Source organism: Pristiophorus japonicus, chromosome 17 (genome assembly GCF_044704955.1).
Source record: "Pristiophorus japonicus isolate sPriJap1 chromosome 17, sPriJap1.hap1, whole genome shotgun sequence".
In the NCBI taxonomy this organism is placed as follows: domain Eukaryota; kingdom Metazoa; phylum Chordata; class Chondrichthyes; family Pristiophoridae; genus Pristiophorus; species Pristiophorus japonicus.
This window is the reverse complement of record NC_091993.1, coordinates 116,696,262-116,716,793: the sequence shown is the minus strand read 5'-3', so window position 1 is coordinate 116,716,793 and position 20,532 is coordinate 116,696,262. Positions and strand designations below refer to the sequence as shown.

Sequence of the window (20,532 nt, the reverse complement as noted above, 5' to 3'; positions counted from 1 at the left end):
TTCAGCTAGTTCCAACTTATAGATATCAAGGATACTGGTATTGGAATAGCATAATATTTCACACATATTTGATTCAATTATTCAGTCTCAAATCCATGCAAGACTCAAGCCATTATCGAACTAAAAGGTAGACACAGTGCAACATTCCTTCTACTCTGCCTCAGTATGTCTTAAATCTGGTTTCTAAACTATTGCAACATTTTCCACGTCCATCTTACTTTCTTTCAGTTAGTTGGCACAGCCCTCACGATAAATAACTGCTCACTGCAAAGTTCTTTCTGGTTACATTATTGGATAGAATAAACTAATAAAAGGGTATTAAACCTCACACGACAATTCAGCTTACCTCACATCCTGGCTGATTTGACGTTCCAAACGCTGCCGTCTCTCTTCCAGCTGCTCGATGGGACTCTCCTCTGGAAATTCATACGGAGCAGTCCTCATGTCACTCTCCGTCAGGGATCGGGTGAACAGCTCCTGAGGCAATAAATATAGAACAAAAATAGCATTCAAAAAAGAAACTTTCTTATGCCGTACAAAATTTCAGCCAACAAATTTAAGTCAATAGGGAAAATGATTCATTAATTATGAAGCATAAACATTTAAAAAGAAACTTGCAAGGAGGACACCAGGTTTGAGAACAACAGGAGAGATGAGGTAAATTAAGTAACGATGATTAAGCAGTGCCAAGCTTGGGTTGTAAGTACATCAATTGTAGGAGGATGGAAAAAAAAATAGACGAAGGAATTCCACGATTTGGGAATCAAAAAGTGGCACATTAATTTTCACCATTATGCAATTGTATATCAATACGTGTGCACTCTAACTAGGTAGTTGAATGGCATTAATCAATCTTTGGTCAGCAGGCAATGCAAAACACGAGCATCGCTTGATGAGTAAAATTTTGATCAGTAAATTAAATTATTTTCTCTCCGTATACAAATTAATTTCTTATTACTACAGTCTCGGAGGACATTTTATGAGGCATCTCAGAGCCGTATTACGCTTCATGCAACAAAAGTTTATTTTCTTGACTTTGTTTCTCCTTACACAGCTTCTGCTGGGGCAGGGCACCTTGCGGCGTGCCCGGTTTGTTAAGATTCTTTTCCTCACCATTCAGCTCGAAAAACGTTTGCACTGCAAATTGCTGGAAGTGCGAACAGATAACTGCGCAGCAGTGAGATTCTCCCCTCCCCCCGACTTTATCTCCACAATTTGCGACTGTACTTGCAGCAGCTTCAGCTCCACACTTGGGAATCCTCGCCTCAAAACCCCTCCGCCTCTGCAACTGGAGAGCGCGAACGGCAAGGGGCAGAGAGAGAGCGAGCCAGAGAAAGAGAGAGCGAGCCAGAGAGAGAGAGAGAGAGAGAGAGAGAGAGAGAGAGAGAGAGAGAGAGAGAGAGGAGAGAGAGAGACAGAGAGAGCCAGGACAGACAGACACAGAGAAAGCAGAGGTACCCCAGTCTGCGGCACTTCACTTTAAAAATGTTAAAATGTTAATCGCTGCTTATTTTAGTTTTTTTTTTTAAAGTGGTAGAACACTTTGACTGTTCCTACAGGAATGGCCCATAACTCTGTGCAACCATTGAAGGCATTACCAGAAGTGGTTATTTTTTTAGATAAGACATTAAATGGAGGTCGTGTCTGCCATTAAGGTGGGAGTGAAAGATCTCCAGAACTATTGAAGAGCAGCAGTAAGTTCTCCTCGTGCCCGAAGGCCGAAATCCCTCCCTCAAAATCACCACCAAAAACATATCAGTTGGTCATTTCACTTATTTGCTGTTCATAGATTGGCTCCTGTAGTTGTCTATGCAGCAACGGTGACTCGACATCAAAAAGTAATTAATTTAATGTGAATACATCAAAAAGTAATGAACTAGATGTGAATACAAATCAGGAGAACACCTCTTTACCAACAAGACAGCGAAGTGCCAAGGTCCCAGTCACAAATACACTTGCAACAAATGAGAAACATGTTGGCTAGTCATGGCCAGGCTGGTAGATGCAATAATGGGGTAAGAGTACCCAAATCAGTATCAAAAATCAAGAATATTTGAAAAAATTAGATAAATTAAATGAGAATGAGAAACAATTTATATAGCACCTTTAATGTAGTAACATATCCAAAAGTGCTTCACACGCTATCAAACAAATTTTGACAACGAGCTAGTGAGATATTAGGTCATATGAGCTTGGTCAAAGAACGCTTAAAGGAGGAAAGAGAGGTTTAGGGAGGGAAATCCAGAGCTTAGGGTCTTGACAGCTGAAGGCACAGCCACCAATGGTGGAGCAATTAAAATCGGGGATGCACAAACGGCCAGAATTGGAGGAACGCAGAGATCGCGATGGATTGTGGGGCTGCAGGAGATGATAGAGATAGGAAGGGGAGAGGCCACAGAGGGATTTGAGAACAAGGATGAGAATTTTTAAATTGAGGCATTGCTTAACCGGAAGTTAATCTAGATCAGCGAGCACAGAGGTGATGGGTGAACAGGACTTAGTGCAAGTTAGGATATGGACTACCGAGTTTTGGATGACCTCAAGTTAATGGAGGATGGAGGATGGTAGGCCAGCCAAGAGTGCTTTCGAATAGTCAAGTCTAGGGGCAGCATGTAGATGAGAAATAGAAGGGGGCCAAAGATAGATCCCTGGGGGGACACCAGAGGCAACGGTGCAGGGGGGGGGGGGGGGGGGGGGCAGGGTGGAAGGGAAGAAAGAGAAGCCATTGCAGGTGATTCTCTGGCCAGGAATGGACAGATAAGAATGGAACCAGGCGAGTGCAATTCCACCCATCTGGACAACAGTGGAAGTGTTGGAGGAAGATGATGTGGTCAACCGTGTCAAAGGTTGCAGCCAGGTTGAGAGGATGAGGAAGGATAGCTTGCCACTTTCACAGTCGCACAAGATATAATTTGTGACTTTGATAAGAGTCATCTCAGTACTATGGCAGGGGCGGAATACTGATTGGAGGGATCCAAACATGCGTTCTGGAAAAGATGGGCACAACGCACAAAAGATAGACAGGACAAGATACTCAAATATTAACTTTTTAAAAAAAATCATCTCGCTTTTATCATCCATACAAAAGCCAATGTTAATCAGCTTCTAAACAGTGCATTAGTCCTGAAAACACAAATAAAAAGAACAAAATCTGTGACGTTAAGGCTGCTGAATGGTATCACTCACCTCAGCGATCTCCTTATATTTTCCATCCATGGATGTCGGGAGATGGATAGGAAAAGTTTTCAAAGAGAGTGGAGTTCCAGGAAGTGACTGAGAGCAATGAATTTGCTTCAGAGTCCCTGTCTTGCTGTGTACATCTGTGTAAGCAAAGAGAGAGAGATTTTAATCAAACGCTCGCAGCAGTGTCTCGCCTCCAAAAAAGGGAATAAAAGGATATTAAAATGAGTTATGAATAAAACACAATACCACATCTTATCATTTATTCCTCGCATTCAAATTGCCTCGGTAACCACTTCCTTTACCAGAGTTAAATGTAGAATTGCACATTTTATAGTCTCCAACGGTCACGTTTCATGATAGCAGTTGCCAAGCAATTACCCAATACAGGTCCCTATGGACCAAGTGGTAATGCTCGAAAACATTATGAAAATGATTCATGTATTAGTTTGTCAATCCTAATGTAATCAAAATTGAAATGAAACATTTTTAATCAAACATGAGCCCAACAGAGGTAAACAAATGAGACCAAAGAATTGATGTCAGTAAGCCTATAAATGATAAAGGCACTTATCTTGCCCTGAAAAGCTTTATTCCTATTCTTCAACTCAAGTACAACAGCCAGAATCTGAAGTATCCCGACTGCACTATCAGAATTTGGGAGCAGAAAATGCAATGTTGCAGTACCCAGTAAATAAGCATAATCTAGACTGGCTTTAAAGATCAGTTGATGAATGCAATGCACAAGATGGAACTGGAGGAAAACAGGATCCAGGTCTGAGTTAAGTCAGTGGAATAGTAATGGCACAGCAATTAGCCTCAGTGCCTCTGGGTTAAGCGGGGCAAAGAAAGGGCATCCAGATCGATATCTATCGAGCCCTACTGGAGAGTGCCATGTGTGCAGATGAACAGTGTCGACTCGGATTTCCTGATCCCTGCCCCATCATTGACATCATGCCAACATTCATTGGCTGGCCTTACACTTGCCAGAGGGTAACTGCCACCCATGGAACTATATCGAGCACAAGTCAGCTCTCAAGGGAAGAGGGAGGAAGGCAGGGGGATTTAATTTTTTATAAATGGCCCACGTGTAATTCCTCAGTGGGGGCAATAAAATATTATTGAGATAGATTTTCCAAAATGGTATTTACTTAAATACCAATGTTAACCAACCTCCCATACAGGAGCTAGGGCAAAGGCTCAGGAGCAAGACCGGTGAAGTACAGTTGGTTTTCATAGAACCATAGAAAATAGGTGCAGGAGTAGGCCATTCGGCCCTTCGAGCCGGCACCACCATTCAGTAAGATCATGGCTGTTCATTCACCTCAGTACCCCTTTCCTGCTTTCTCTCCATACCTCTTGATCCCTTTAGCCGTAAGAGTCACATCTAACTCCTTTTTGAATATATCTAACGAACTGTCATCAACAACTCTCTGCGGAAGAGAATTCCGCAGGCTAACAAGTGAAGAAGTTTCTCCTCATCTCGGTCCTAAATGGCTTACCTCTTATCCTTAGACTGTGACCCCTGGTTCTGGACTTCCCCAATATCGGGAACATTCTTCCTGCATCTACCCTGTCCAATCCAGTCAGAATTTTATATGTTTCTATGAGATCCCCTCTCATTCTTCTAAACTCCAGGTCTATGTGAAAATAGATTCAAATGAATTCTGCAGCAAAGGAACAAGGGTGGCAGCAGTGGCGGTCAGAAGCAGAGGTAAAAAATCTGACCAAAATCTATCTGGTCTCATTGACTGTGTGCATTTTGTTATACATGACAATTCATCCACATTTTACATTCATTCGTAATCTTGACTGACGAACAGCATAAAGTGTGGAATGGGATTTCAGCTCACCAGCACACTCATCCTGGCCATCAAACACAATCTGACCCATCTTGGACGTTACCCCACTTGTGGGTTGCAATTGCTCTTAGTGATATTTGGAACTGATAGATTAGTGCATTTGTATGAAACTGCATTCTAATTAACACATTCATTAACACAATGGGTTAATAAATGCATTGCAAGAGCCTGCAGAGGAATTCATGTTGATATGTTCATCACAAATGCCAAAAAGAGCACTTCAAACCGTTTAGATTCTCAAGGAAAGTTCTATGAAGTCTTTCATTTCCACAAAATTAGGCAAATTCCAAAAGATTTATCCCTCCATAAAATGACAACCCATGTTAACAATATTTTTTTTTAAATATTGCTTCCCAAGTTCAGGAACCTTCGACATGTAACAACTGCTGTTCACCGGGTCAAGGAGGAACTATGACTATTCTGGGCACGAGTCTATTTTGGAACGCAAGTTAGCTCAAAATTACGGCTCCTCTCCCAATCCATGCTGGCCTAACCTCCTGCTCTACACTATCCGCTCTCCCCCATTCCACACTGGCCAAATTCCGTGCTTTCCGCTAGCTGGATTTTCGCTGGCTAGGTGTCAGTCGCGGCTCAGTGGGTAGCACACTCACCTCTGGGTCAGAAAGTTGTGTGTTCAAGTCCCACTCCAGGGACCTGAGCACATAAATCTGGACTGACACTCCAGTGCAGTGCTGAGGGAGTGCTGCACTGTCGGAGGTGCCATCTTTCGGATGAGACCTTAAATCGAGGCCCCGTCTTCCCTCTCAGGTGGAATAAAAGATCACATGGCACAATTTTGAAGAGGAGCAGTGGAGTTATTCCTGGTGTTCTGACCAACATTTATCGCTCAATCAACATAAAAAAATTATCTGGTCATTATCACATTGCTGTTTGTGGTAGCTTGCTGTGCGCAAAGTAGCTGCCACATTTCTCCATTACAACAGTGACTACACTTCAAAAATACTTCATTGGCTGTAAGGCACTTTGAAAAGTCCTCTTGTCGTGAACGGCACTATATAAATGGAAGCCTTTCTTTTTTGGATTTGCTGCTCTCCTACAATGCTTCTCCACCCTAGATCTGTTATAATGCCAGCTGCTTCTTACTTCTTGGAGGGCGGGGGATTTAGGATTTATCCGCCAATAGCTGCACCAGCCCCCAGCTCTCAAGGATCACAGAGTTCAAGCAGCTGAAACCAGGGGAGCAAAAAGAGAGAAACAACGGGCATTCTGTGACAGCTTAAATATACATTTGAAAATTTGCAAATTACTATCCTTCAGTGATGGGAAGCATCCACCCATAGCTCCTTCTCCCCTCTTCCCACCCTCACCTCCCCGCCCCTTTGCATTTTATATAGTGCCTTTCATATCCTCAGGACGTCCCAAAGACAATGAAGTACTTTTGAAGTGTGGTCACTGTTGCAATGTAGGAAACGCGGCAGCCAATTTGCGCACAGGAAGCTCCCACAAACAGCAATGTGGCGATGACCAGATAATCTGTTTTTGTGATGTTGATTGAGGGATTAAATATTGGCCAAGACACCAGGGATAACTCCCCCGCCTGAAAATAATACCGTAGGATCTTTTACGTCCACTTGAAAGAGCAGACGGGGCTTCGGTTTAATGTGTCATCCAAACGACGGCACCTCCGACAGTGCAGCATTCCTTCAGCACTGCATTGGAGTGAAAGCCTAGATTTGTGCGCTCAAGTCTCTGGAGTGGGCCTTGAACCCACAACCTTCTGACTCAGAAGCGAGAGTGCTACCACTGAAGTCACTGTACCATGCTACTTTACATACTTTGCAAGACTGAAAATCGCAGTTGACATTGTTCTTAAAATGCAAAGCACAAGGCTTTCAGCTAACCAGGGAACACATCTAGAATTGCAAGCAGCTAGAATCCAGCAAACAATTTACAATCAGTACACTGCCTACTGTTGCCCTGATTAGCAATTTTACATCATGAAAGCTACAGTATCCCTCATGATTGGCCTCTCCATCAAGCAAGAGATGGCCAAAGTGAAGATAATGGAGGCACTGTAAATATTTAATTAATGATTTATTTTCCCCAAGACCATCCCAAAAAGGATGAGACCACTTCAGGAGGTCACAAAAAATTACCTGTTTATTTGATAAATACTAAACAAGTGACTTGATTCTTTTGAAAAGGTCTACTTGCTTTTATGTTGCGCTTAGTAGAGATCTTCAGTCGTTGCTTGTGACACAAAAGGTTTTCATCGAATATTTTACAACCTAAGAGTAAGTGAACAGTATTGCTGCTGTTGAGCAATGCTGATGTCGCAAATGGTGTGCTTTTCATAGGGTAAAATAACCTTTATAAAAAAATAAAGGTTAGAAAACAGGTTAACATTTTGAAAGTGTGCAATCTTCCCCCATTTATAGCCTTCTGCTCTTTGCATTTCAGGCACTGATGGGGTGCCACAGACTCATCTCTCGGGGTGAACGTACAGTAGCAGCTGCAGCTCGGCTTCGAGCCAGGCAAACACCAGACTGGAACTTTAACCACCTCCCTAAATAATGACATCCTGTCCAAAAAAATCTAACATAATAGAAACAGGGCATTCTGAACCATTAAGTCAGGAGGGGGAATCAGAATTACACCTTGGAACGGCTGGATGTGGATTTGTCTGTTCATTTAATACGAATAAAACAGTTGCCAACAACCTTGGGCACACATGTTCCAGCAGCTTCGGCCAAACCTACCCAAGGCAAAACTATTGCATTCCTAACACAGATGAGGCTGCACACAGGGAGGTTTAAAGTATCAGTAACCGCAGTCTTTAATAAGACACTCTAGAGTGAGGAACAGGCTTTAGGGGCCGGCTTATATACAGTGCTCCCAAGGGATGCTGGGATTCCTTGGGACTTCAGGGGATGAGCTCCCTGGTGGCGGAACATGGGAGTGCATGCTTTACAGATACACAACATCACTCTCTTTCCTCCCCCCCGCCCCCCACCCCTCCAAAGTCAAAGTGAAAACTATTTACAAGGTGAGGCGGTCGGGAGCCTTTCTTTCCCTGGTGGACCGCCTCGGTACAAATGTCTGTTCTGGTGTGTTGGCTGTGCCCTTGCTGGGCTGGCGTGTTGTTGGCCCTGCAGGGCTGCTGGGTGAGCCTGGCCTTGCTGGGCTGTTGGGTGCGATGGGCTCGATTTCCTGGTCCGGCGTGGTGTCGTGTCGTTGATCCTTTGGGTGTGTGTTATGGGCTTGAAAAAGGTGGTGTCTGCTGAGGGTTGTTCAGGGCAGTCTGTGAACCGAAGCCTCGTTTGGTCCAGGTGCTTTCTGCAAATTTATCCATTGTCTAGTTTGACTACAAACACTCCATTCCCCCCTTTAGCTATCACCGTGCCCGCGATCCACTTGGGACGATGTCCATAGTTTGGTACATGCACAGGGTCATTCAGATCAATTTCCCATGACACAGTGGCGCAACCATCGTTTACATTTTGTTGCTGCCGCCTGCTCTCTATCCGATCATGCAGGTTGGGGTGAACCAGCGAGAGTCTGGTTTTAAGTGTCCTTTTCATAAGTAGCTCAGCCGGGGGCACCCCTGTGAGCGAGTGGGGTCTCGTGCGGTAGCTAAGCAGTACTCGGGACAGGCAAGTTTGGAGTGAGCCTTCTGTGACTCATTTGAGGCTCTGTTTAATGGTTTGTACTGCCTACTCTTCCTGCCCATTGGAGGCTGGTTTAAACGGGGCCAAGGTGACATGTTTGATCCCATTGCGGGTCATGAATTCTTTAAATTCGGCACTGGTGAAACATGGCCCGTTGTCACTGACCAGTATGTCAGGCAGGCCGTGGGTGGCAAACATGACCCTCAGGCTTTCAATGGTGGCGGTGGCGGTGCTTCCCGACATTATTTCACATTCAATCCATTTTGAAAAAGCATTCACCACCACCAGGAACACTTTACCGAGAAATGGACCCACATAGTTGACATGGATCCTCGACCATGGTCTGGAAGGCCAGGACCACAAACTTAGTGGTGCCTCTCTGGGCGTGTTGCTCAACTGAGCACATACACTGCATTGCCGTACACAGGACTCTAAGTCAGAGTCGATACCGGGCCACCACATGTGGGATCTGGCTATCGCTTTCATCATTACTATACCCGGGTGTGTGCTGTGGAGATCCGAGATGAACGTCTCCCTGCCCTTTTTGGGTGGCACTACACGGTTACCCCACAACAGGCAGTCTGCCTGAATGGACAGCTCATGCTTTCGCCGCTGGAACAGCTTGATTAGCTCTTGCATTTCAACGGGGATGTTGGCCCAGCTCCCATGCAGTACACAGTTTTTTACTTGGGACAGCAGAGGATCTTGGCTGGTCCAAGTCCTAATCTGACAGGCCGTGACAGGTGATTTATCATTTTCAAACGCTTCCATGACCATCAACAAGTCTGCGGGTTGCGCCACCATCAACAAGTTTGCAGGCAGCGCCATTTCCAGCCCCGTGGTGGGCAATGGTAGCTGACAGAGCATCCATGCAGTTCTCGGTGCCTGGCCTGTGGCGGATGGTATAGTTATACGCTGATAGCGCGAGTGCCCACCTTTGTATGCGGGCTGAGGCATTAGTATTTATCCCCTTGTTTTCAGCGAACAGGAATGTGAGGGGCTTGTGATCGGTTTCCAGCTCAAATTTGAGGCCAAACAGGTACTGATGCATTTTCTTTACCCCGAGCACACATGTTAATGCCTCTTTCTCAATCATGCTCTAGGCCCTCTTGGCCTTAGACAAGCTCCTGGAGGCATCGGCGACAGGTTGCAACTTCCCCGCAACGTTTGCTTGTTGTAATACACACCAGACTCCGTACGACAATGCGTCATATGCTAGCACAAGTCTTTTACACGGGTTATACAATGCAAGCAGCTTGTTGGAGCATAAAATGTTTCTGGCTTTCTCAAAAGCAATTACTTGTTTTTTTTCCCCATATCCAGTTCTCACCTTTACGCAATAACACATGTAGGGGCTCTAAAAGGGTGCTTAACCCCGGTAGGAAGTTACCAAAATAGTTGGAGTCCCAGGAACGACCGCAGCTCCGTGATGTTGTGTGGCCTGGGCGCGTTCCTAGCCTCTGTCTTGGCGTCTGTGGGCTGAATGCCGTCCGCCGAGATCTTTCTCCCCAAAAACTCCACTTCTGTTGCCATGAAGACGCATTTCGACCTCTTCAGCCGCAGCCCTATGCAATCCAGTCGCTGGAGGACCTCCACCAGGTTTTGTAGGTGCTCGGCCGTGTCCCGACCCGTGACCAATATGTCGTCCTGAAAGACCACCGTGTGTGGTACCGACTTGAGTCGGCTCTGCATGTTTCTCTGGAAGATCGCTGCAGCCGACCGAATTCCAAACGGGCATCTGTTGTAGATGAACAGTCCTTTGTGCCTGTTGATGCAGGTGAGGCCCTTCGAAGACTCCTCCAGCTCCTGTAGCATGTAGGCCGAAGTCAGGTCGAACTTGGTGAACACGTCTTGCCTCCTGCCAGCGTCGCAAATAGATCATCTGCCTTGGGTAGCGGGTATTGGTCCTGTAGCGAGAAACGATTAATTGTTACTTTATAATCGCCGCAAATCCTGACCGTGCCATCACTTTTGTACTGGAACAATCGGGCTGGCCCACTCGCTGAATTCCACTGAATTCCCCTCGCGTTGCAGCCTGCCCAGCTCGATTTCCACTCTCTCCCAAATCATGTGAGGTATCGCTCGCGCCTTGTGGTGAATGGGTCGTGCCTCTGGGACCAAGTGGATCAGCACCTTCGCCCCGGAAAAGTTTCCAATGCCTGGCTCAAAAAGGGAAGGAAATTTGTTAAGAATCTGGGTACATGAGGCCTCATCGACATGTGATAGCTCTCGGATGTCATCCCAGTTCCAGTGGATTTTGCCCAGCCAGTTCCTTTCAAGCAAAGAGGGGCCATTGCCCGGGACAATCCAGAGCGGCAGTTCGTGCACAGTGCTCTCGTAGGTGACCGTGACCATGACCATGACGCTGCCCAGGACAGTGATAAGCTCTTTGGTGTACGTTCTCAGTTTCGTGTGGATGGGACTCAGGGCTGGTCCGAATGCCTTGTTGCACCACAGTCTCTCAAACATCTTTTTACTCAAGATGGATTGGCTAGCGCCAGTGTCCAGTTCCATGGCTACGGGTAAACAATTCAATTTTACGTTTAGCATCATAGGTGGACATTTCGTCGAAAATGTGTGCACCCCGTGTACTTCAGCATCTGCCTCCTCTCTCTGAGGCTCGAAATTGCTTTGATCCACCATGGACCGATCTTCCTCTGCCACGTGGTGGTTAGCAGGTTTTGCAGAGCTTGCAGCTCGTTTGCAAGCTCGTTGGAGGTGTTCCCATTGTTCCACAGCACTTGCAACCATATCCTTTGAAGCGGCATGAATAGGCTGAATGGAAGCTTCCACAACGCCAGCAAGGTGTGAAATGTCTTGCATTCATCCTTTGTTGGGGACTCAGTCATCTGGGTCACCTGAGGCCTGCTGGCAGTTGCCGACTCGTGGGTTCTGCCCTGACATTTCTGCTCGCAAACACAGTTCCAGTTAATTTATGAACATTGCTAGTACTTGTGTGCTGAGAGATTTATTTGGTGTTATCACTGGTGAACATAAATGCCTGTGCTATCGCAATGGCCTTACTGAGGGTCAGTGTCTCTACAGTCAAAAGTTTTCGTAGGATGATCTCGTGGCCAGTACAAAAAAGTCTCTGAGCATTTGCTCCAGGTAGCCATCAAACTCACATTGTCCTGCAAGTCGCCTTAACTCGGCAACTTAGCTCACCACTTCCTGACCTTCAGATCGCTGGCACGTGGAGAACCGATACCTCGCCATCAGCACGCTCTCCCTCGGGAGAAGATGCTCCCGAAGCAGTGTACACAGCTCCTCATACGACTTATCTGTGGGTTTCACCGGAGCCAGAAGATTCTTCATGAGGCTGTAGGTCGGTGCCCCGCAGACTGCGAGGAGGACCGCTCTCCTTTTTGCAGCGCTTCCTTCTCCGTCCAGCTCGTTGGCTACAAAGTACTGGTCTAGCCATTCGACATAGGCTTCCCAGTCCTCACCCTCCGAGAACTTCTCCAGGATGCCCACAGGTTGCTGCATCTTTGCGTTGGATTCGTATTATTGTCGCCAGTTATTGTGTTCCTAACACAGATGAGGCTGCACACGGAGGTTAAAGTAACAGTGACCTCAGTCTTTATTAAGACACTCCAGAGTGAGGACTAGGCCTGCGGGGCCGGCTTATATACAGTGTTCAGGGGATGAGCTTCCTGGTGGCAGAACATGGGAGTGCATGCTTTACAGATACACAAGAACCACCCTTCAATTCAGCAGATTGAAAGGTCTGGAGAATCAGGCCTTGTAATGCTGGAGTTAGAACTTACCGTTAAAACAAAGACTGGGCAGAATAGTACCACCACTGGTCACCTGGCTTTGACCTGTAAGTGCATTTACTCAGCCACCCGTTTTACTTCAGTGTGAGCCAGTGGCACGATCACAAAATATAATTTTTGTTTTTGAAGTATTTGAAGTAGAATCTTAACTTTCAAAAAAGAGAATTGGATAAATACTTGAATGGGAAAATTTGCAGGGCTATGGGGAAAGAGCAGGCGAGTGGGCCGAATTGGATAGCTCTTTCAAAGGACTGGAACAGGCACGAAGAGCTGAATGGCTTCTTACTGCTAGGTATTTGATGCAAGTGAAAACCCATCACCACGTTGAACATTCCCTGAAGTCAAGCTACTGAAAAATCCAAACCTGCACAAAATTTCTGTTCAGCCAATATAGAGTCCATTCACTCTCTCCAGAGAGACATACCTAAAAGCATTTCTGCTCTCCAGCACAATTTATTCTTCATGACTACATTAAAGCAAAAACGAAATTTACTCCCATTGCCTCTGCGGCCAAGTTTGCAAATTGCACTTTCATGCAGCGGTGAGCAAAAGGTGCTGTGAGGAGACGTAGGCTGGGTGCCAACAGAAGACTGAAATGGTCTTCTGCTTTCTCTACAAACCATCTGCCATCAGCATGCAGTATCCCTGCTGCAATGGCACAATTCTGCAGCTGCAATCATTTATTATTGATCTGGCAAGCTACATTCAGCAAGAGGACTCTGGAAAATCTCCAGCAAAGCCCCGTGTTTGAGATCCATCGAGACAAAAGCCTCAATGCATCTGAAGCAGAGTTGAGTTACAGCCACATTTAAAGACAGGTACTTACTGGCCCTAACCTTCTGCGGTGAATTTAATGGACAATTAATGTGCAAAAGCAGCTGGGAAGCTGATGTTTTCCTGAAGCCAACAGCCTCAGTAATCTTCAACAACTTCGCAATTCACGGGGTCTCTCTTCCTCGCCACACGCTGCTGGATGATTCATATATCAATAACGATGAGCACCATTAAACACGCTGTTATTTCGTCACCAAAATCTGGGTCAATAAATGGATAAGATTGTTCCTAAAAGGCTTCTGGCATGAAGTAGCATTGAAGACATTTTAGAGTTGTAAGCTCCGGAGGTACTCTCTGAAAGAGAACCAGGCCGCCAGGCGCAGAGTTTTGTGCAAGGAGCCTCTTGTAACAAATCGCCGAGTGTAAAAATTGTTACGGCTGATGAGAAATGATTGATTCCTTTACTTGGTGTCTGTACTCTAATCATCTTCTTATGTAGTCCCCCGGAGTCGAGGATGACTTGCTTCCACAAGTGTATGAATTTGAATATGACCAGAGGCACAGGCCAACTCCAGCTCATGTTTCTGCAACCTATGGTCTCAGTACAGAAATACCTTTCATAGTACAAACAATATTTCAATGGCATTAATATTGCGTGCCAAAGACTTGAGCCAAGTTATCTGTAAGCTCTCACTTAGGAGATTTTCATCTGAGGTTCAAGTCTTCCAAGTTCCTCATCTTGGAAAACTGTTCTATTAAAAGGCAGAGGGGGAAAAGGTGGAGGAATGTTGCTGAGCTGCTGTCATGGCCATCTGGAAAGCAACAATGGCAGAGGATTGGGATTAGGATTGGGCAACCCATCCTCTTGCCTGCAGAAAGTGCGTCCACCACGGAAAGAAAGACGATAATAAAAGTTTTATCAAGTAAATAAAACTAAAAAAGGCCATTTGGAACCAACAAAATTAATCTCAGATGGGCTTATAATACTCATTAGATTTTGGCTACTGCAGCCACCAGATGCTTACTGTAATTGTAGGAAAATTGAAAGGGTAAAAATAGAACACATTGAATTAAATCATAAACCAAATTAAATTGAATGGGCTGATACAGAATACAGTGAAAAGGCAGGTGCTGTACTCATATTCCCGATGTATATTTAACACACAGCAAGAAGGGGTAGCAAGTTCAAGACACTGAAATCACAAGCTGTTAATAAGCAACAGATGCGTTTTTCTAAAATCAAAATCTCTGCTGGTTTGATTTCCCATTTTCTTCTGTATCAAAAAGATTAGCTCTCCTACCTATTGGAGTTTCCAATGTTTTGATTTACACCATTTTTCCCTCGTAAGCAATAGTTTATTTATTTTAATTATAAGTTTGTGTTTGCTGTGTTAAAATGTATTTTTAGGCTTGTGGGGTCACAGTAAATTTTCACAACTAGCTGGCATCACCTAGTCCTTGTAAGGCCTCAGGCAAAGACTGAATGGAGAAAAGAATGTATAATGGAGGACACTTAAAAATATAGCAACATGCACAGTGTGCGATGGCAGAGCACACCTCCCAAACCCGCGACCTCTACCACCTAGAAGGACAAGAGCAGCAGGCGCACGGGAGCGCCACCACCTCCAAGCTCCCCTTCCAAGTCACACACCATCCTGACTTGGAAATATATCACTGTTCCTTCATCGTCACTGGGTCAGAATCCTGGAACTCCCTCCCCAACAGCACTGTGGGAGTACAGTCACTATGCGGACTGCAGCGGTTCAAAAAGGCGGCTCACCACCACCTTCGAGGGCAATTAGGGGTGGACAATAAATGCTGGCCTTGCCAGCAACACCAACATTCCAGGAACAAAAAAAAAAATATTGGCGCCGGAACATCTGAATCACGTAGAATATAAGAACATAAGAAATAGAAGCAGGAGTAGGCCATATAGTCCCTCGAGCCTGCTCCGCCATTTAATACGATCATGGCTGATCCGATCATGGACTCAGGTCCACTTCCCTGCCCACTCCCCATAATCCCTTATTCCTTTATCGGTTAAGAAACTGTCCATCTTGGTCTTAAATTTATTCAATGACGCAACTTCCACAGCTCTCCGAGGCAGCGAATTCCACAGATTTACAACCCTCAGAAGAAATTTCTCCTCATCTCAGTTTTAAATGGGCGGCCCCTTATTCGAAGATTATGCCCCCTAGTTCTAGTCTCCCCCATCAATGGAAACATCCTCTCTGCATCCACCTTATCAAGCCCCCTCATAATCTTATACATTTCGATAAGATCACCTCTCATTCTTTTGAATTCCAATGAGTAGAGGCCTTTCCTCATAAGTCATGGCAGCTGTGCGGCACGATCCTGCAAATGTCTGCCAACCAGAGGCTAACGACTTCCTCACAGGAAAGTAGAGGGGGCCAGGGAGGAAGAAGTTGCCTATCCTCCCATCTGTGAATGGTGCATGGTGATTAAAATTAAAGAATAAAAGTTCTTCCAATAAAAGTTTCATCCTTAAAAAATATACATAAAACACAGATGGAAAGGGAAAGCTGGAGAGTTTACTGAACAGTGGAAAACATAGAAACATAGAAAATAGGTGCAGGAGTAGGCCATTCGGCCCTTCGAGCCTGCTCCGCCATTCAATAAGATCATGGCTGATCTGATCCTGGCCTCAACTCCACTTCCTTGTCCTCTTCCTCATAACCCTCGACACCCTTATCCTTCAAAAATCTGTCTATCTCCACTTTGAAATTATTCAATTACCCAGGCTTCACAGCTCTCTGGGGTAGAGAATGCCAAAGATTCATGACTCTCAGAAGAAATCTTCCTCATTTTAGTTTTAAATGGAACTTGCATCTATATAGCGCCTTTCACGACTACGGATGTCTCTCAGCACTTTGCAGCCAGTGAAAGTACTTTTCAAGTGTAGCCACCGTTGCAGTGCGGGAAATGCAGAGGCCAACTTGCGCACAGTAAGCTCCCACAAACAGCAAAGTGATCACGACCAAATAAACTGCTCATGTTATGTTGATTGAGGGATAAATATTGGCCAGGACACCGGGGAGAACTCCCCTGCTCTTCTTCAAAATAGTACCATGGGATCTTTTACATCCACCCGAGAGCAGACGAGGCCTCGATTGAACGACTTGAACCCACAACCTAAAGGAGGAGGCTATTCTTCCCATCGTGACTGTGCGGATCAAAAAAGAGCTATCCAGCCTAATCCCATTTTCCAACTCTGAGTCCGTAGCCCTGTAGGTTATGGAACTTCAAGTGCATATGCAAGTACTTTTTAAATATGATGAGGGTTTCTGCCTCGACCACCCTTTTCGGCAATAAGTTGCAGACCCCTCTCACCCTCTGGGTGAAAAAAGTTCTCAACATCCCAATAATCCTTCTACCAATTACTTTAAATCTATGCCCTCTGGTTAATGACCTCTCAAGATAAATAGTTCCTTCCTATCCACTATCTAGGACCCTCATAATTTTATACACCTCAATTAATTCTCCTCTCTCCTCCTCTGTTCCAAAGAAAACAAACCCAACCTATCCAATCGTTCCTTGTAGCTAAAACTCTCCAGTCCTGGCAACATCCTTGTTAATCTCCTGTGTACCCTCTCCAGTGCAATCACGTCTTTCCTGCAATGTGGTGACCAGACGTGTACGCAGTACTCCAGCTGTGGCCTAACAAATGTTCGAGACAATGCAAGCATAACCTCCCTGCACTTATAGTCTCTGCCTCAGCTAATAAAAAGGAAAGTATCCCATATGCCTTCTAAACCACTTTATCCACCTGTCCTGCTGCCTTCAGGGATATATGGACATGCATTTCACGGTCATAAGAACAGAAGAAATAAGAGGAGTAGGCCATTTGGCCCCTCGAGCCTGCTATGCCATTCAATATCATGGATGTTTGGATCTTGGTCTCAATTCCACTTCCCTGCCCCGTTCCCCATAACCCTTGACTCCCTTATCAATCAAATATCTGTCTCTTTCCACCTTAAATATATTCAATGGCCCAGCCTCCACAGCTCTCTGTGGTATCTAAAATATACACAGAATTCACAACTCAAGCACAATAAGGAGTGTGGGGAAAAACACCACGAAAAGCAGGGTAATTTCATACCTGGGACACATTTTCTATTTTTGGAGTTGTGCAAGTTGGTTTTACTCATGGTTATATTTTTGTCAAATATTGCTTCCCCATATCATCCCCCTATTTAAAATAGGTGGTGGTAGGACTGTGAAACTGTGCAGCTCTAATTTACTGAAAATTCTTAATAAAATAAAGGCTAGAGAGTGTTTATAATCTCAAAAATGTTTCCATGAGAAATGAAATCATTGAAGCCTTTCCCAGCCTGCCTGTCCACAATGATCAGATTCATTGCTTTGTCATTATCAGCAGCAAGATGGACTTTCAGCACTACCTTACAAGTATCATCGCCATGCATGTCATACTGTATTAGAAATTAAGCACTGAATAGAATTCAGTTTGTCTGGTTCAATATATTGCATGTTACAACATACAGCACTTCTATCCTCAAACATCTCGACCGACTCTGAGCAACATCAGGGGATAAACCTGCAAAGGTTAAAGTTGGGAGTAGAAACTGTGTTGATTGAGGTATCTCAATTGTGTCACGAAAGTCAGAGATATTTCCTCCTTGATGCTTGCAGAGTCAATCTCTCTTGGCAATAGGCCCACAAATGTTTCCAGCCTTATTAAAAATGTTCAAACTGCGAGATACAAAGGACAGCTGTGATGCAGAACAATCAGATAGTAATCCAATACCACACAACGTAGTTGAACCAGGACTATGGGGTTTTCTCTGTGCTTTCAAGGTCACTTTTACAAGATCATTTCTGCCTTCTCAAAATGGATTGAGTGCTTTGCTTCAAAAGGCTAATAAAGACAAAAGCTACATTGATTTATTAACACGGTATTGAAAATACAACATTCAATGCCCTGCCTGAAAGGGTGGTGCAAGCAGATTCAATAGAAGCCTTCAAAAAGGGAATTGGATAAATACTTGAAGGTGAAAAGTGTGCAGGATTATGGGGAAAGAGCGGGGGAGTGGGACTAATGGGGAAACTCTTTCAAAGAGCCAGTACAGGCACAATGGGACGAATGGTCGCCCCCTGTACTGTACGATTCTGGGGCTAAAAATTCACCAACTTTGCACCCGTTTTTTTTGCGATATTTCGCCGTTCATGGTGGTAAATTTGGAGAAGTCTTGAGCGGTGGCTTTTAAATAGCTCTGGGGAGAGGATTGCCGCAGTGCAAGACTCAAAATAGCACTTTCGCCAAAAATTTGGCTCAGCGCGCACCTGTATTCTGCGCGAAGAAAACGCCATGACAAAACCTGCGTTGCAGCCCTTGGAACAATGGTAGGTATGAAGGCCTGCAAAAATGGTAAGAAAAGGTAAGTTAAAGTTTTTATTTTTAAATTCTTTTTCAGCGATTCAATACTTAAGTGTCGTGAATGTTTTAGTTTGTGTTTTTTTGCAATTTTTTTGGGGGGGGGGTTCCCTCCCACCCAAAGCCTCTCTCGCAGCCGTATCGGCCTCGGAGTAAAGTCGCAGAAAATTTGCGGTTTGCGCCACGAATCTCATGCAACGCCGATTTTTACCGCTGCGCAAATTGAAGCCTGAATTTTAGGCCTCGTAGCGGTAGTGGAGTGACAGTATTTTTGGCGAAAAAATACCGCTTTCACCAAAACACGAATTTCTAGCCCATATGAATTTTGTCTCTGTAGGAAGCAAGATATTCCCTTGATCAGATTATCAAGCAAACATGAGTAATTTTACTTATTCTCATTGGAAGTAATATCATTCAGCTACCCAAAAACTTAACCATTAACACTCATCCAGTACTAGATCTAGCAGCATCTGAAAGTGGGTACAGCAACAGAAGTTAATGCACAATCTAATTATCTTCACCTCAGTCTAGATTTTGTTCTATGGCAGGGTTCCTACCAGAAATATGTCGGCATGTAGGAAGTTAGCACTGCTGCATTTAGCTAGCGTACCAACTTAATGGAGTTGGCCATTGATATTACATCAGAGTTCAATGACTTGAGAGGCTACGTTCAAGAATCGTGTTTGATGCCGCTACAGTAGGACCCAGCCTACAAAGCTGGACAATTCTTTAATCAGATTTTCTGCATCAGAACCCACAAGGAATTGGTTTCTGAATACAGCTTCAATTGCTTTCCCCCAGTAAGCACAAAATCTAGGCCGACACTCCAGTTTCTATAGGGATCAAGGTGTATGAAGAGAAAGCAGGAAAGGGGTATGGAGGTGAATGATCAGCCGTGATCTTATTGAATGGTGGTGCAGGCTCGAAGGGCCAAATTGCCTACTCCTGCACCTAGTTTCTATGTTCTATGTTTCTATGTGCAGTGCTGAAGGAATGCAGCAGTCGGAGGTGCCGTCTTTCAGATGAGATGTTAAACTGAGACATCCTCTGCCCTCGGAGGTGGACGCAAAAGATCCCATGGCACTATTTCGAAGAAGAGCAGGGGAGTTATCCCTGGTTTCCTGGTCAATGTTTATCCCTCAATCAACATCACTTTTTTTTTTTAAAAACAGATCATCTGGTCATTATCACATTGCTGTTTGTGGGAGCTTGCTGGGCGCAAATTGGCTGCCGCGTTTCCTACATTAGAACAATAACTACACTTCAAAAGTTCTTCATGAGCTTTTGGGACGTGCGGAGATTGCGAAAGGTACTATATAAATGCAAGTCCGTCTTTCTCACCGTCCCCGCCTCACCTTCCCAGGACAATTTACCAAGGCAGCAGGCAAACAATCTTCTCCCAAACTTCTGCTCTTGACCCAGATGCCAGGAGGTACAGAAGAGCACGAGAGTGTGACCCAGTCCTCGGTCATTTCTATCCCAGTGATAAAGACATCTAGCTCACTTTCGGTCTCAGCCTGATGAGCTCCTGATTTATCAAGGTTTATCTACAATGGAAACAACAGGTGCAATGCTGCACCCTCGTGCTTCAGAACAGTTTCCTAAATACTGACTAACAGCAACTGACTACATTTCGAAAGTGGTTCATTGGCTGTAAAATTAAAGCTTCTGTATAAATGCAACTTCTTTCTTTGCTACGCATCTGACTCTGGTTATGAAGCTTCCGAACAATTATAGGCTCACTGGAAATTTTTTGATTCAACTCTTAGACTTCCTACTTACAATTAAAACAGAGAAAGCTTTCAATAAAGCGTTCCTTTACTCATATTTGCCTTACTCTCGCCACGTCATTGAGCACCAGAAAACAATGCATAGAGCTCCAGCCTTCGTTTTTAAAT

At 44.8% G+C, this 20,532-nt stretch overlaps 1 protein-coding gene across 5 annotated transcripts in view; it reads right to left on the bottom strand.

Moving 5' to 3' along the window:
• LOC139228013 (AMP deaminase 2-like) overlaps window positions 1-20,532 on the bottom strand; it is a 183,545-nt gene that overhangs the window by 75,317 nt on the left and 87,696 nt on the right. For all 5 annotated transcript variants that reach the window (XM_070859164.1, XM_070859163.1, XM_070859161.1 and 2 more), the window contains exons 2-3: window positions 3,187-3,320; window positions 347-477 (exon numbers count right to left, since the gene is read on the bottom strand). In XM_070859164.1, coding sequence (XP_070715265.1) covers window positions 347-477; window positions 3,187-3,320 — 265 coding nt within the window. The remainder of the gene's footprint in view (window positions 1-346; window positions 478-3,186; window positions 3,321-20,532) is intronic.